This window comes from Dasypus novemcinctus, chromosome 24 (genome assembly GCF_030445035.2).
Source record: "Dasypus novemcinctus isolate mDasNov1 chromosome 24, mDasNov1.1.hap2, whole genome shotgun sequence".
NCBI classification, from domain to species: Eukaryota; Metazoa; Chordata; class Mammalia; order Cingulata; family Dasypodidae; genus Dasypus; species Dasypus novemcinctus.
In genome coordinates this window covers 2,669,610-2,685,042 of record NC_080696.1, presented here as the reverse complement: position 1 = coordinate 2,685,042, position 15,433 = coordinate 2,669,610, and the positions used below count along the sequence as shown (strand labels likewise).

The 15,433-nt window shown below is 70.9% G+C and overlaps 1 protein-coding gene across 1 annotated transcript; it reads left to right on the top strand.

Moving 5' to 3' along the window:
- LOC101428480 (sialoadhesin) lies at positions 1-14,580 on the top strand. Its single transcript, XM_071211516.1, is given in 22 exon segments — positions 1-481; positions 584-943; positions 1,013-1,309; positions 2,052-2,318; positions 2,692-2,946; positions 4,469-4,768; positions 5,610-5,867; positions 6,428-6,745; positions 7,013-7,267; positions 7,389-7,474; positions 7,476-7,692; positions 8,168-8,428; positions 8,505-8,816; positions 9,449-9,700; positions 9,878-10,147; positions 10,223-10,474; positions 10,738-11,040; positions 11,432-11,692; positions 12,282-12,584; positions 12,703-12,799; positions 13,482-13,554; positions 13,966-14,580. Coding segments are annotated over 22 exon segments (5,568 nt in total). The 5' UTR covers positions 1-15; the 3' UTR covers positions 14,071-14,580.
- Positions 14,581-15,433: the final 853 nt, after the last annotated feature.

The window sequence follows — 15,433 nt, the reverse complement described above, 5'->3', positions numbered from 1 at the left end:
CAGCCAGGCCCCATTATGGCCTGCGGCTGGGACATGAGGCTCTGGGCGGAGGCCACCACTCTCGGGGCGCCCTGGGACCCTCCCTTGGCGCCTCTGGGCTCCAGTTCCTGTTGGCGAGGGGGAGGGAGCAGCAGCCCTGCAGACGCTTCCCCGAGGGGCTGGGAAAGCAGAACTCGGGCGTCCGCCCTGCGGGGGCTCGAGGACGCGCAGTCGGCCCTCTGCGCCCGGCACCAAGCGAGGACATTCCTGGGCACGCCCCGAGCTGGGAACCGGGCCTCCCGGCACCCGCTGGCTGGCACCCCGAGATCTGGCGGGCACGGCGGGTGGGAACCAGGGCTGGACCCTCAGCCGCTCGGGGGCTGCTGGCCCTGTGGTCCACGCCGCTCAGCCAGCCGCGCCCCCCTCCCAGGTGCCTGGACGCGCGAGCTCGCCATGGGCCCCCTGCCCGCGCTGCTGCTGCTGGCCTCGGTCCTCGCCCCAGGTGAGTGCCCAGCTGCGGCGGGCGGGCGGGCCCGGGCTGGGGGGCGCGGGGCTGGTGACCACGCATGCCCGCCGCTGCCCACCTCGCCCACCTCGCCCGCAGGCCGGGCCTCGTGGGGCGTGTCCAGCCCGCAGAGCGTGAGCGGCGTGAGTGGGTCCTGCCTGCTGGTTCCCTGCGCCTTCGACTTCCCCGCCGACGTGGAGGTGCCCGAGGGCATCACCGCCATCTGGTACCGCGACTGGGCGGGCGCGCGGCAGGTGGTGCTGCACTCGGCCGACCCCGCGCAGGTGGACGAGCGCTTCCGTGGCCGCGCGCGGCTCCTGGAGCCGCCCGAGCGCAAGGTGTGCAGCCTGCTGCTGGCCGACCTGCGGCCCGAGGACGCGGGCCCCTACAACTTCCGCTTCGAGATCAGCGAGGGCAACCGCTGGTCGGACGTCAGGGGCACGCAGATCACCGTCACAGGTGAGGCCGGGCGCGGTCCCCGCCCCCGGGCCCGCGGCGCCTGAGCCCTGAGCGCCCTTTCGCCTGCAGAGGAGCCGCTCGCACCGACCGTCGCCGCGCCGGCGTCGCTGCTCGAGGGCGCGCTCGTGGACTTGAACTGCTCCACGCCCTACGCCTGCCCGGAGGAGGCGGTCAGCCTGCGCTGGCACGGCCAGGACCCCGCCCGCTCCATCGTCTCCACCATCCGCAAGCTCGAGCCCACCGAGGTGGGCCAGGTGGAGACTCTGCGCGTGGCGCTGTCCTGGCAGGACCACGGCCGCGCCCTGCGCTGCCAGCTCTCGGTGGCCGGCCGCGGCGCCCAGGGCGCGCTCCGCCTCGACGTGCAGTGTGAGTGCGCCCAGCCCGCGGGCCCGCGCCGGGGCTCCCCCACTGCCGGCGCCTCCTCTCTCCTGCTGGCCCAAGGGGCGCCCCGAGGGGCGAGCGCCCGAGGGGGCGGGACCGCTCTGGGGAGTGCAGGGCGGACCCTGGAGGGCGCTGCGGGGCGGAGCCCGCGGGTCCCGCCTGAAGGTTCTCGAGCTGCGGGAGCCCGGGTGGGGGGTGTGGGGGGGTGGGCAGAGGCAGTCGGACAAGGCCCAGTGGCTGGGACCCTCCCGCCAGGCTCCCACGCACACCGGGGCCCCCTCCGTGTGATGGAGGATGGAGGTGATGGTTAGAGTGGCCAGAGCGGTGGTGGCGCAGCGCGTCTTGTCACCTCACCTGCGTCAGCCCTGGAGGTGCTGGTGCTGCAGAACCTGCCCGGAGAAGGGCAGGAGGAGGGACCGAGGGCGGCCGTCTTGCCCGCAGCTTCCTTGCAAACGCGCCCTTCTCAGAGCCCTGGCGCCGCCCTGGGCCCCTCCCACCGGGCGGGTCCCTCCCCAGCAGCGTGGGGCCCGCGAGCTCCCCGAGGTGGGCGCGGGTCAAAGCAGAGAGCCCGGGGCGCGGGGCCGGGCGTGGGTGCAGGAACCTGCCCCGGGTGGGGGGCAGAGGCTGCCCTGGACACGGGCGCCAGAGGGTGCTTCCTTGGGGAGGAGTTTGGGGGGGTAGGAGGAGGGAGTGTGCCAGCCCTGCTCGCGTGCCCCCACGCCCCCAGACGCCCCCAGGGACGTGGAGCTCCTCCTCACGCCCTCGGGGCGGAACATCCTGCCGGGCGACCTGGTGACGCTCACCTGCCGGGCCAACAGCAGCTTCCCCGCGGTCAGCTCCCTGCAGTGGGTCAAGGACGGGGCGCCCCTGGAGGCCCGCGGGCAGGTGCTGCAGCTGCCCCGGGTGGCCTGGGACGACGCCGGCGTCTACACCTGCCGGGCTGGCAACGCCGTGGGTGCGGCCAGCTCGCCGCCCGTCCGCCTCCACGTCTTCGGTGAGTCCTGGGGGAGGCGGACCCTGCTTGGCCGGAGGGCGAGGAGGGGTCCAGGCTGCGGGGCCGAAGGGGCCGGGACGCGGCCGAGCCCCCTGCCTCCCCGGACGCGGTGCGGGAGGAAGGGGAGCGTGGTCCACTCTGAGCCCCCGCAAGCGAGGTCCACGCAGGGACACAGAGGTCCCGGGCTCTGGAGGCAGGACAGCGTGTCATCCCTGCCGCGCCGAGACGGAGGCCAGGGGCAGCGGTCGCCTGGCAGGGCAGCAGGCCGGAGAGATGCGGGAAAAGACGGGGGCGTCTCTGCAGAGGGGGAGGAGGATGTGCGGAGGCCCCGGCGACCGCGAGGGTCGCGCTGAGCCTGGTGCTGTCCCCGCAGCGGCCGAGGTCCGGCTGAGCCCGGCAGGCCCCTTCCTGGAGAACCAGACGGTGACGCTGACCTGCCACACGCCCGCCGAGGCCCCCGGCGACACCCGCTTCAGCTGGTACAGGAACCACGCCCTGCTCGAGGCCGCCCGTGCCAGCAGCCTCCTGCTGCCCGCCGCCACCAGGGCCGACTCGGGCTTCTACGCCTGCGAGGTGCGCAACGCCTGGGGCCACCAGCGCTCGGGCCCCGCCAGCGTGGTGGTCAGATGTAAGTGCATGCCCGGGGCAGGAGGGCGGCCACTCTGCACCAGGTGGCCTCTAACTTGGCACACCTGCCCGGCACACCTGCTCACACACCTGTCCGGCACACCTGCTCAGCTTACCTGCTTGGCACACCTGCTCGGCACACCTGCTCAGCACACCGCACACACCTGCCTGGCTCACCTGCTCGCACACTTGCACAGCACTGTGAGCTGCCTGGGCTGTAGCTCCCTCCTGCTTTGAAAACCTTTGAAACTTCATAAAACTTTTCATCATTTAATAATTTCAAATTATGAATAGCTTCAAGAATAGTACAAAGAATTATTACCATAAACCTTTCAGCCAGATTCCCCATTTGCTAACAGTTTGACACATTTGCTTTATCCTTCCTTCTCTCTCCTGGTAATGTATGTATACACCACTAGGTACACACATATACATACGTGTACACACATATACATACGTGTACACACATGTACAGATGCACATGACTGCACGCATACTTACTCTCTTTGTAAACACACATATACATATATACATATGCAGATCTATTTATCATATATCTACCTCTCATCTATTTTCATTTTCCTGAATCATTTGAAAGGAAGTTGTACATGTGATGCCCCTTTACCCTCGAATTTCTCAGCTTGTATATCCTAAGGTCATTCATTCTCTTGCAAAACCACGGGACAATGATGACAGTCAAGAATTTTAACATTGATTCAAGACTATTAGTAATCTATGATCTACACTCAGATTTTACCACTTGTTCCAATAATGAACTTTAAAATGGTGATTTTCTTCTGGTCCAGGGTCCGTATCATATTCAGTGGCCATGTCTCTCTCTCCCTCTCTCTCCTTCTCTCTCTGTCTCTCTGTCTCTGTCTCTCTCTCTCTCCCCCTCCCTCCCTCTCAATTCTTTTTTAAATTTTTTATTCTTTTTAAATTTTTAATTTTTTTGAGGTTCGAGAACTGGAGATTAAACCTGGGACCTCGTGTCCTTTGTGGGAAACTGGCGCTCGACCACTGAGCCACATGGAACACTTTATGTTTATTTCACTTTCTGTTTTTAGTTTTTTCTTTCCCGCGTCTCCTTATTCTCCTTTAACCTGGGCTGGCTTTGCTCCCCTCTTGTCTTTCCTGACAGGGGTGTTTGCGGGTGCAGTCCAGTTGGTGGCACGTGCCTCAGTTTGGGTTTGTCTGAACAGAGCGCACTGGCCTTGCGCCCTGGGCAGGGCTCGCCGGCGTGACGTGGGTGTGCCTTGCACACGCGCCGCCGCCTGCGGCTCTGCTGGCTTGGCGGGCGCCTCTGCCCGGCCTCTCTGGCGGTTCCTCGCCTTGACCCACTGGCCGCTGGCCTGGCTGTGCGGGGCAGGCTGGGCGCAGCGTGGGTGCAGCAGGCGCAGGAGCCACGGGGGCCGCCCCTTCTCCGGGGCGCTGGGGGCAAAGGAGGTGCAGGGGCCGTGGGCTTTCAAGGGGCTGGGGGCGCGTCCCCCCAAACTGACAGGCCATCCCACACCCCCACACAGACCCGCCCCCCGCCCCGGACCTGACCTCCTTCCTCGAGACGCAGTCGGGCCTCGTGGGCATCCTCCACTGCTCTGTGGTCAGCGAGCCCCCAGCCACCCTGGTGCTGTCCCACGGGGACGTCGTCCTGGCCTCCACCGCCAGGGAGGGCGTCCACAGCCCTCGCTTTGTCATCTCCTCTGCCCCCCACTCCCTGCACCTGGAGATCCGCGACCTGGGGGCGGCTGACAGCGGGGAGTACCGCTGCTCGGCCTCCAACGCCCTGGGGAACGCGTCCTCCACCCTGGACTTCCAGGCCAGCAGTACGGCGGGCACGGGAGGGGGCGGGCACGGGGGTGGCCGGGCACGGGGGGACGGGCACAAGGGGGTGGCCGGGCATGGGGGCAGCTGGGCACGGGGGGGCAGGCACAGGGGGGCGGTCTGGCAGGGGGGGCTGGGCACAGAGGGGGTGGGCACGGGGGCCAGGCACAGGGGAGCGGCCGGGCATGGGGAGGTGGGCACAGGTGGGCAACCGGGCAGGGGGGTGGGGCGGCAGGACACGGGATGGCAGGCACAGGGGGGCCGGGCATGGGGGGCTGGGCCTGGGGGCTGGCCGGGCACGGGGGGCCGGGCACGGGGGTGGGCACGGGGGGTGGGCACGGGGGTGACAGCTGGGCACGGGGGCCAGGCATGGGGAGGGGGGCGGCCAGGCACGGGTTGGAGGCCGCGCGGCTCCTTCCGAGGTCGCGGCTCGGCTGCTGGCCCGCGCAGGCCGCACGGAGGCGTCCCAGCCTCAGCGTTGCTGGGAGTCAGGCAGGAAGCGGCCCTGCACGCAGAGTCATTCACGGCTGCCTGAACTTTGTAGCATCGGGCGTTTCGGGGCGGCTCCGTGCGGGACTCAGATATGGGGACAAACCCGGGGAGCGCCGCGAGTGCCGCCCTCGCCCCTCCTGGGGCCGTGTGGGCGTAGCTGCCCCCTCAAGCTGCGGCTCAGCGCCCAGCGCATTGGAGGCCGAGCCCTCCTGCCGCAGGGAGAGCCGCGGCGCCCGTGCCACAGCGCCCGGACGGGAGGGACCCCGGGAGGGCAGCCTGGGGGGAGGCGGGAGGCCGCGCAGGGGCGGGCGGGCGGCCGGGCACTCACGCCTCCCCCCGCCTGTCCCGCAGCCGCCCGCCTCGTCATCAGCCCGGCCGCCGAGGTGGCGGAGGGGCAGGCGGTGACGCTGCGCTGCTCCAGCCTCCTGAGCCCGGCGCCCGACACGCTCTTCTCCTGGTACCGGAACGGGGCCCTGCTCCTCGCGGGGCACAGCAGCAGCCTCGACCTGCCCGCCGCCTCCAGCGCCGACGCCGGCTCCTACCACTGCCGAGCCCAGGACGGCCGGGGCGCCAGCAGCTCCTCCGCCACCGCCGTGCTCACCGTGCTCTGTGAGCAGCCCGGCCCGCCCCGCCCTCCAGGGACCCCCGGCCCTGTCCTGCCCTGTCCTCCCGGGGCCGAAGCTTAGGGAAAAAACCGGGGGCTTGCTCTCCCTCTGCCTCCCACGTCCCCCCCACCCAATGCCGGCCTCAAACCCGAACTTTGTCCCCTGGGCTGGGCCTGGGGACACACACTCCTATGTATGTGCACACGCCCCACGGGTTATGCCCTCACGAGTTCCCACAGACAGTGTGGGTGCCCGTCAGTCCCGGGGCGCCCTGAAACCACAGAAGGTCCCCCTGATGTGCACAGGGCCCATTCCAGGGAAGCACAGCCCCATGTCCGGGGTGTTGGCGCCGGCTCTCTGGCCTCCACCTCTGGAAGTCCCCAGAAAGTGGGCACGAGGCTCTGAGTTCGAGGGGGCTGGCCAAGAGCAGATGAGGGCCAGGGAGGGGCTCGGCAGTTGGGGTGGCATGGGATCCCCCGGGGCCACGGCGGGCCCTTCGCTGCCGGCAGGGTGGGGTCCTGCCCACTGCAGGGCGAAGGCCCACGCTCCCACCGCCCCCCACAGACGCCCCGCGCCGGCCCACCCTCAGCGCCCGGCTGGACCCCGGCGCGGCCCTGCGCGGCCTCCTGCTGTGCCGCGTGGACAGCGACCCCCCCGCCCAGCTGCGGCTGCTGCACGGGGGCCGCGTCGTGGCCGCCTCCGGGGCCCCAGGCAGGGGCTGCAGCTCCTGCGGGGGCTGCTCCCGGCACACGGTCAGCGACGCCCCCAACCTGCTGCGCCTGGAGATCCAGGACCCGGTCCTGGAGGACGAGGGCGAGTACCTGTGCGAGGCCAGCAGCGTGCTAGGCAACGCCTCGGCCGCCGCCACCTTCAACGCTCAGGGTGAGGGCGGCGCGCCCGGGGCCGGGGCGGGAGCGGCGGGGGGAGCGGGCGGCCCCGGGGCGGGCGGGAACCCCGGCCACGCGGCCCCCTGCTCGGCTTCCAGCGGAGCACGCGGAGGGCCCCGGGGCGGGAAGGGGGCTGCCCTCGTCCCCTCTGCGGGCCCCGCCCAGCGCCCCCCGCCGCCTGGGCAGGCCCTGCTGGCCCCGCAGGCGCCCCGAGGCTCTCCTCCGGCCCCGCTCGAGCCGGCCCGCGCCGCCCGCCCTGCAGCCACCGCGCTGGTCGTGGCGCCGCTGGACACGCTGCGGGAGGGCGCGGCCGCCAACCTCACGTGCCATGTCCGCCGCGCGGCCGGCGGCCCCGCCAACTACTCCTGGTTCCGGGACGGGGCGCTGTGGGCCCAGGGCCCCCTGGACACCGTCACCCTGCTGCCCGTGGCCCGCGCCGACGCCGGCCTCTACGCCTGCCGCGTGCTCGCCCCCGCGGACGCCCAGCCCTCCGCGCCCGTGCTGCTGAGCGTGCTCTGTGGGTGCCGGGGCAGCGGGGTGCGGGGGGCCCGACGGGCTGGACCGGGGGCGTGTGGACGGGGAGCGGGCACCCTGTGAGGCTGAGCAGAGCGGGGCCTGACTCGCCCCTGTCCGCACAGACCCCCCGGACCCCCCGAAGCTGTCGGCCCTGCTGGACGTGGCCCGGGGCCGCGTGGCGCTGTTCCTGTGCTCCGTGGACAGCCGCCCCCCCCGCCCGGCTGGCGCTGCTCCACGGCGAGCGCCTTCTGGCCACCAGCCCGGGACCCCAGCCCCCCACGCACGGCCGGCTCCGCGCCAGGGCCGCGGCCAACTCGCTGCAGCTGGAGATCCACGAGCTGGGCCTGGACGACTCGGGCAGCTACCGCTGCGAGGCCACGAGCGCGCTGGGGGCGGCCAGCGCCGCGCTGTTCTTTCAGGTTCGAGGTGAGGCTGGGCCTCGTCCGCGGCCGCCCACGTGCCGGCCTGGGTTGCGGGGACTTCACGGTGCGGCGGGAGCCTTTCCGCGGCCGGCTAGAGACCGCCCGCTGTCCAGCCGCGTGAGGACGACTCGCGGGGGCTCGTGCGGCTGCGGCCCGTGGGTGCCTTCTCCTGCAGTGACGAGCCTTCACAGGGAGCACCCCTCTTATTAGCAGCTGCGCGGGCATGGGGTGCATGGGCTCCCCGCTGGCAGGCGCTCTAGGACTGGCCAACAAAACTGTAACCCAGGGGGGCGGTGGGCCAAGGACGGGGCCGGCCGGCGGCGGGCGGGGTGCCGGGCAAGGTGGGCCTCGGTCGTGGGTTTGGGGCGCCGCGGCTCCAGGCTGATCCCCCCGGCCCGGGAGGGGGCCACGCAGTCGGCGTGACAGGGCCCCAGACCGCAGAGGGTGCGGTGCGCGCCCTCACCTCCTCCCGCTTGCAGGAGCCTGGGTCCAGGTGTCCCCGTCGCCGGAGCTCCAGGAGGGCCAGGCCGTGGTTCTGAGCTGCCAGGTCCCCACGGGGGTCCCCGACGGGACCTCGTTCCGCTGGTTCCGGGACGGCCAGCCCCTCCAGGAGCCCACGGCGGCCTCGCTGCGCTTCGCGGCCATCGCGCCGAGCCACGCGGGAGCCTACCACTGCCAAGCCCAGACCCCGGGCGCGGCCTCCGCGAGCCTGGCTGCCCCGGTCAGCCTGCACGTGTCCTGTAAGGGCCGCCCTCTTGGGGGGGCCCTGGGCGGGGGGGTCCCCGGGCTGCGCCCCCTGAGCGTGCCTCCCCGCAGACGCCCCGCGCCGCGCCTCGCTCACCGCGCTGATGGACACGGGCCCTGGACGGCTGGGCCTCCTGCTGTGCCGCGTGGACAGCGAGCCCCTGGCCCAGCTGCGGCTGCTCCGCGGGGACCGCGTGGTGGCCGCCTCCTCGCAGGCCGGGCCCGAGGCTGCAGACGGCCGCCTGCGGCTGCGGGCGGCGGCGGCGCCCAACGCGCTGCGCCTGGAGATCCGCGGGGCGGTGCTGGAGGACGGCGGCGAGTACCGCTGCGAGGCCAGCAACGCGCTGGGCCGGGCCTCGGCGCAGGCCGCCTTCGACGCGCAGGGTCAGTGCGGGCGCGGGGCGCGGCGGCCCCTCGACAGGGGCTTCCGGGGGCCGGGCGCAGGCGGGAGGGCACAGCCCAGGGCCGGCCCCGCTCCCGCCTCTCCGGCCGCAGTTTCCAGACTTCTAAGAGCGCGCAGCACGTGTGTGCACACACGGGACGACACGGCCGTGCCAGGTGTGCTGCAGCGCGACTTTCTCTTCCCACGTCGTGCCACCCTCGCTCCCACCTGCTGCTAAAACTTTGCATCCCCCCAAACCGAAACCCCACGAGGCATCTCCTTTGAGCAGCCGCTCCCGCTCCCGCCGCCAGCCCCGTGCCCGTCGGCGTCCTGCCTCCGCCGGGTCGCTTGTTCTAGAGCCTCATGTAGGCAGAGCCGGGCGGTGGCCGGCCGTCGGGGCTGCCTCCTCCCCACGGGACCCCCAGGCCGGTGGGGGGGCTGGGCACCCCGGGGCCGCGTGAGCCCCGCTTGCGCCTCCCGAGAGGGGCAGTGCCTTTTCCCAAACCCGACCTGGGAACCCCTCACGGTGGGCGCCCGAGGCTCCCAGAGGCGGGGGCCGCGCCCGCCGCGTTGCAGGCCTGCTTCACCCCGGGGACCCCCGCCCTGGCCGCGCCCTGACCCTGCCCTTCCGCAGCCGTCCACGTGCTGGTGTGGCCCGAGGGCAGCGTGCAGGAGGGGCAGCCGGTGAACCTGACCTGCCTGGTGTGGAGCGACCGCCCAGCCCTGCTCAGCCTCACCTGGTACCGCGACGGGCAGCCACGCGTCGGGGGCCGCTCCCTCCTCCTGCCCAACGTCAGCGTCGCAGACGCCGCGTCCTACAGCTGCGGAGCGGGGGTCCCCGGCCAAGCCCCCAGCCTCTCCAGACCCGTCACCCTGGACGTCCACCGTGAGTGTGGCGGGCGGGGGCGTGTGGCTGCCCGGCCCTCGGCGCCCGGGAGCGTTGGGTTTGGGGGGCGGTGGGCGCCGGTGCCTTCTTCTGGGCGGAGGCGCAGGGCATTTGGGGGCCCTGGGGCGGGGGGGCCCGGGCCACTGCGGGTCCGAGCGCCCCCGTCCGCCCCCGCAGACGCGCCCCGCAACCTGCGCCTGACCTACCTCCTGGAGGGCCGCGGCGGGCAGCGGGCGCTGGTCCTGTGCGCCGTGGACAGCCGCCCGCCCGCGCAGCTGACCCTCAGCCACGCCGGCCGCCTCCTGGCCTCCTCGACCGGGGCCTCCGCCCCCAACGCCCTGCGCCTGGAGCTGCGGGAGCCGCGGCCCCGCGACGAGGGCCTCTACAGCTGCTCGGCCCGCAGCCCCCTGGGCCGGGTCAACGCGTCCCTGGAGCTGCGGCTGGAGGGTGAGGCGGGCCTGCCGGGGCCACGGGGCGGGGACTTGGCGCTGGCCGCCCGGCTGACCCCGCCTCCTCGGGCAGGCGTGCGGGTGACCCTGGCGCCCTCGCCCGCCATGCCCGAGGGAGCTCCCTTCACGGCGACCTGCGAGGACCCCGCCGTGCGCCTGCCCGCCCTCGTCACCTGGTTCCACAATGGCCGCTGGCTGCAGGAGGGGCCGGCCACCTCCCTGTCCTTCCCGGCGGCCACGCGGGCGCACGCGGGCGCCTATCACTGCCAGGTGCAGGATGCCCAGGGCACGCGCAGCTCCCGGCCTGCCGCCCTGCAAGTCCTCTGTGAGCAGAGACCCCCGGCTGGGGCGTCCGGGGGCGCGGGGGCTTCCGGTCCTGGTGGGGGTGGGCGCTGACTGCCGTGGACGCGGCAAGGGGCACCGGGCGACGGGGAAGGGGATCCGGGGCCTCTACGTGACACAGGCGAGCCCTGCGTGCGGGCGCCCGCCCGCCAGAGCCCGAGAAGGAGTCGCTCCCGGGGGTGGCGCTCATCCAGAGCGGGCGCCAGGCGGGCAGCGGCCGGCCCCCGACCATGCCCCGCCCCACAGACGCCCCCCGGGACGTGGTGCTGACCTCCTTCCGGGACGCGCGGGCCGGCACCGGGGCCGTGCTGCAGTGCACCGTGGACAGCGAGCCGCCGGCCGCCCTGGCCCTGGCCCGCGACGGCACCCTGCTGGCCGCCAGCCACGGCGTCACCGGCGCGGCGTTGGAGCCAGGCCACGTCCAGGTGGCCCGCAACGCCCTGAGGCTGCAGGTGCACGACGCGCCCACGGGTGACCAGGACACCTACACCTGCACGGCCCGCAACCGGCTGGGCTCGGTCAGCACGACCAGGCAGCTGCGCATGGACGGTGAGCGGGGGCGGCTCGCGGGCACGTCGACGCGGCCCTGCTCAGGGAAGCCTGATCTGATGGAGGAGGCACAGCTGCCACCGGGTGGGGGCCCACACACACGGGTGCCCGGTGCAGGGCAGACCCACCGCCCCACAGAGCCTGGACTGGGAAGGGCATGGACCCCAGGGCAGGAGAGAGATGGGCCGGGCCCGGCAGGAGCCCAGACTGATGGAGGGGGTGCGAGCCCATCTGAGGGGCAAGGAGCTGGTCAGACGAGGGAGGCATGGCCCCGGCCCTTTTCTCAGGACTCTCACCTGATGGGGAGACCGAGGCCCACCTTGGGGGACCCCGGCCCAGCGGGGCTGACACCTGGTCCCGGCCGCCCACCCCTCCGGGTCCCCGTCTGCAGGTGTGCGGGTCGTGGCCGAGCCGGGCCTGGAGGTGCCTGAGGGCGCAGCGCTGAACCTGAGCTGCCTCGTGCCCGGCGGCCCCGGGCCCTCGGGCAACGCCACCTTCTCCTGGTTCTGGAACGGCCAGCAGCTGCACGGGCAGCCCGCGCCCACGCTCGCCTTCGCCCGCGTGACCCGTGCCCAGGCCGGGTGGTACCACTGCCGCGCCGAGCTCCCCGCCGGGGCCGCCATCTCGGTTCCAGCCGTGCTTCGCGTGCGCTGTGAGTGAGCTGCCCCCGCCGGCCCACCCGCCCCTTCCTGCCGCAGATCTCCTCTCCCATCTGCAAAGAGCAGGCACTTCAGCGAGGGAGCCCCTGGCTCTGTCTTGAGCGTCTGTGCCTCAGTTTCCTCATCTGTACAATGGGGACTGCATCAAGCCCCTCCTCTAGAGAGGAGTACAGGGGGAGTGCACAGAGCATCCCCAATCAGCCTTTGCCTGTTCGTCCATCTTCCCTGGGTCCCAGCTGTATCAGTCAGCTACTGCTGTGTGAGAAACCAGCCCAGAACGTAATTGTTCTGTTGTTGTGAAAAGCCGTTAAAGCAATATTTTATTTGCTCACAGTTCTGTAGGTGGGAAGTTTGGGCTGGGCCGATCTGCGGGTGTCACCTCACGGGGCCGTGGCACCTGCTTGGTGCCCAGTGGGAGAACAAAGGCAGCTGGGGATGCGCAGCCCTGCGCCTTCTCACGGTCAGATCGAGCCCCAGAGCCCAGAGGCGGGGCTTGACGCCCTCCCGGCAGGGGCAGTGGCGTCCGGGCGTGCGGTGTGGGCACGGGAGGGACTGGCCGTTGGGTCACCGCCCGCCCCGCAGACCCTCCCAGTTCGCCCACCGTGACGGTCTTCGTGGAGCCCGAGCGCGGCCTGCAGGCCATCCTGGACTGCCGCGTCGACAGCGAGCCCAGTGCCCGCCTGACCCTGCACCTGGGCGGCCGGCTGGTGGCCTCCAGCCCGCCGCGGGACGCCCCCGCGCAGCCACACGTCCACGTCGCAGCGTCCCCCAATGGCCTGCGGGTGCACGTGGAGGAGCTGGGGCCCGGCGACCAGGGCGACTGCGTGTGCGCGGCCACCAACGCCCTGGGCGCCGCCTCTGCCTCCGCCCACCTCAGCACCGGGGGTGAGTGGCGGCCGGCCGAGCCCCTCGCGCGGGGAGGGTCTCCCGGGATGACGGGAGGGACGGGGTCCCCGGGGGCCGCGGGAGGCGCCGAGCGTGACGCAGCCCGCCCTTGTTGCAGGCCTGCGGCGCCTGCGCCAGTCCCGCCTGCTGCTGGGGCTGCTGGGGCTGCTGGAGGGCCTCCTGCTGCTGGGCCTCGGGCTCTGCTACGCCTGGAGGTGCGTCCCCGCGCCCGCCCCGGGGGCACAGACCAGGTCCCGGCTGCCCCTCCCGCCAGGAAGTCCCTCTAGAATCCCCCCTGCGTCCCCCCTGCAGTAGCGTCCTTCCTGCCTTCTCTTGACCGGGTTTTCACTGAAGACAGGGCTGGGGAGGAGAAAAGACACCCCCAGCCCTCCACCCAGCCCCCCACTCCACCCAGTCCCCACTCTCCACCCGGCCCCCCAGCTCTCCACCCAGCCCCACTCCTCTCCTCCCGGGCCCCCACTCCACCCAGTCCCCCACTCTCCACCCGGGCCCCCTCCACCCGGCCCCCCCACCTGCCCCCACTCCCCACCTGGCCCCACCCCTACCCACCTGCCCCCTCCACCTGCCCCCCACTCTCCACCTGGCCCCCCCCAGCTTTCCACCCCGTGTCCTACTCCCCATCTGGTCCCCCACTCTCTGCCCCGTCCCTCCCTCCACCCAGCCCCCCCACCTGTCCCCCATTCTCCACCAGGCCCCCCCTCCACCTGCCCCCCCTCTCCACCCAGCTCCCCACTCTCCACCTGCCCCACTCTCCACCTGCCCCCACTCTCCACCTGCCCCCGCTCTCCACCTGCCCCCGCTCTGTACAGCGAGCGTTCGGGGCTGAGCCCGGGCAGGCGGGTGGCGGAGGCCTCCAGGCCGCTCTGCCTTCTGCAGGAAGCGGCTTTTCCATAGACTGCGCGGGGAGGAGGATGCGCTGGAGATGGAGCCTCAGGAGCCCGCCCTGCAGGTAGCCGCTCTGCGCGTGCGCGGCCGCCAGAGGCTGCTCTCCCGCAGGGCACGTGGGCGCCGGCCGCCGAGGGCCCGATCTGCCGGGCGGGGAGCGGCCTCCTCTCTGGACCCAGCGGCATCACCTCTGCTTCCAGGGCACGGTGGCCGGCGCTCCGCGCTTCCGAGGGCCCTGGGCGGGAGCAGCCTCTGCTTCTCCTCGCGGTGGGTGGCGTGGGGCTGTTTGGGGCCAGGAGCCCAGGGCAGCCCCAGCCCCCCATTCTGACATTCCCTGGGGACCCCCAGGACTGGTGGGGCCGGGGCTGCCCTTGTCCAGAGCTGGGGTCAGGCGGCGCCGCCCAGCGTCTCCTCTGCGGGAGGCTTGTCCGTCCTGGTGCCGTGGGACCCCGACTGACCAGGCACTGCCCCCCAGGAGGAGGACGCCGGCGCCTGCGGCGACCTGGACCTCCCCGGGGAGTCTGCACTGGACCCTGCCCTCACCTGTGAACGTGGCTCTGGGGCCCCTTACTCCCAGTGACCTGCCCCCGAGGAAAACGGGGTGAGAAGAGGGCGACCCGCAGTCTGCCGGAGAGCGTCGAGTCGGGGCACGGCGGCGAAGCGCGCTGCGCACTGTCCCCTCAGCCCCGGAGCCCGGAGCTCGCCGTGCCTCCACTGCTGCCCCACGCCGAGCCCTTCGGAGTCCTGGGCTCCCTGCTCTGGCGCGTCCGTGTCCTCACCAGCTGGCCGAGGGGCTCCGTGGACAACTCACACCGGGCTGCCCGACAGGCCCGGAGCGGAGACCTGGACGTGGGGGAATGGCACGTTCCTCTCCCGAGCTGGGTGGGCGTCAGGCAGGCGCGGGCCGGCTTCACTCTCCCCCGCGCACCGTTTCCGATCGCGGGGTCACGCCGGCCCCGTCGCAGCCACGTTCCCCCCAGGGCGTGATTTTTCTGTAAACCCACAAGTTCTCTAACAACAACAAACTAGGCCGATCTCAGTTATCAGTGCAGGTGTAAAAATCATAAATAAAATTGTTACGGAGAAAGAATTGAACAGTGTTTTAATGGGATGACATTTTCTGAGCAAGTAAGGTGTATCCTAGGCATGCAGGGCTGTGCAAAAAGTTTTTAGTATTAATAAACATGTACGGGGAAGCGGACTTGGCCCAGGGGTTAGGGCGTCCGTCTCCCACATGGGAGGTCCGCGGTTCAAACCCCGGGCCTCCTTGACCCATGTGGAGCTGGCCCATGTGCAGTGCTGATGCGCGCAAGGAGTGCCCTGCCACGCAGGGGTGTCCCCCGCGTAGGGGAGCCGCACGTGCAAGGAGTGCACCCCGTAAGGAGACCCGCCCAGCGTGGAAGAAAGTGCAGCCTGCCCAGGAGTGGTGCCGCCCACACAGAGAGCTGACACAACAAGATGAGGCAAAAAAACACAGATTCCCGTGCCGCTGACAACAACAGAAGCCAACAAAGAACATGCAGCACATAGACACAGAGAACAGACAACTGGGGGGAGGAGGGAAGAGAAACAAATAAATAAATAAAACTCTTAAAAAAACATGTACAGTAACATTAAAGGAGAAACCATATCCATTTCAGTGAACGTTGCAAAAGCATTTGATGTATAATAATACATATTACTGATGAAATTTTTTAAATATTTTATTTTAGAATAAAAGCTTTCTTAATCCAAAAAAAAAAAGAGTGGAAGGCACACCCGTTCGCCTTGGAACACAACCCAGAACTTGCAGGTCAAGGTGCTTGCTCCGGTGGCCTTGGTCACAGGCCACTCCACGGTGCAAGGGGAGCTGGGCACGTGGTCTCTCCGCTCAGCCCACTACTGCTTGAACGTTCCGTTCCCGCGGGACGCCGGGCCGTGGCCCCCTGGGGCTCTCCCTGCTC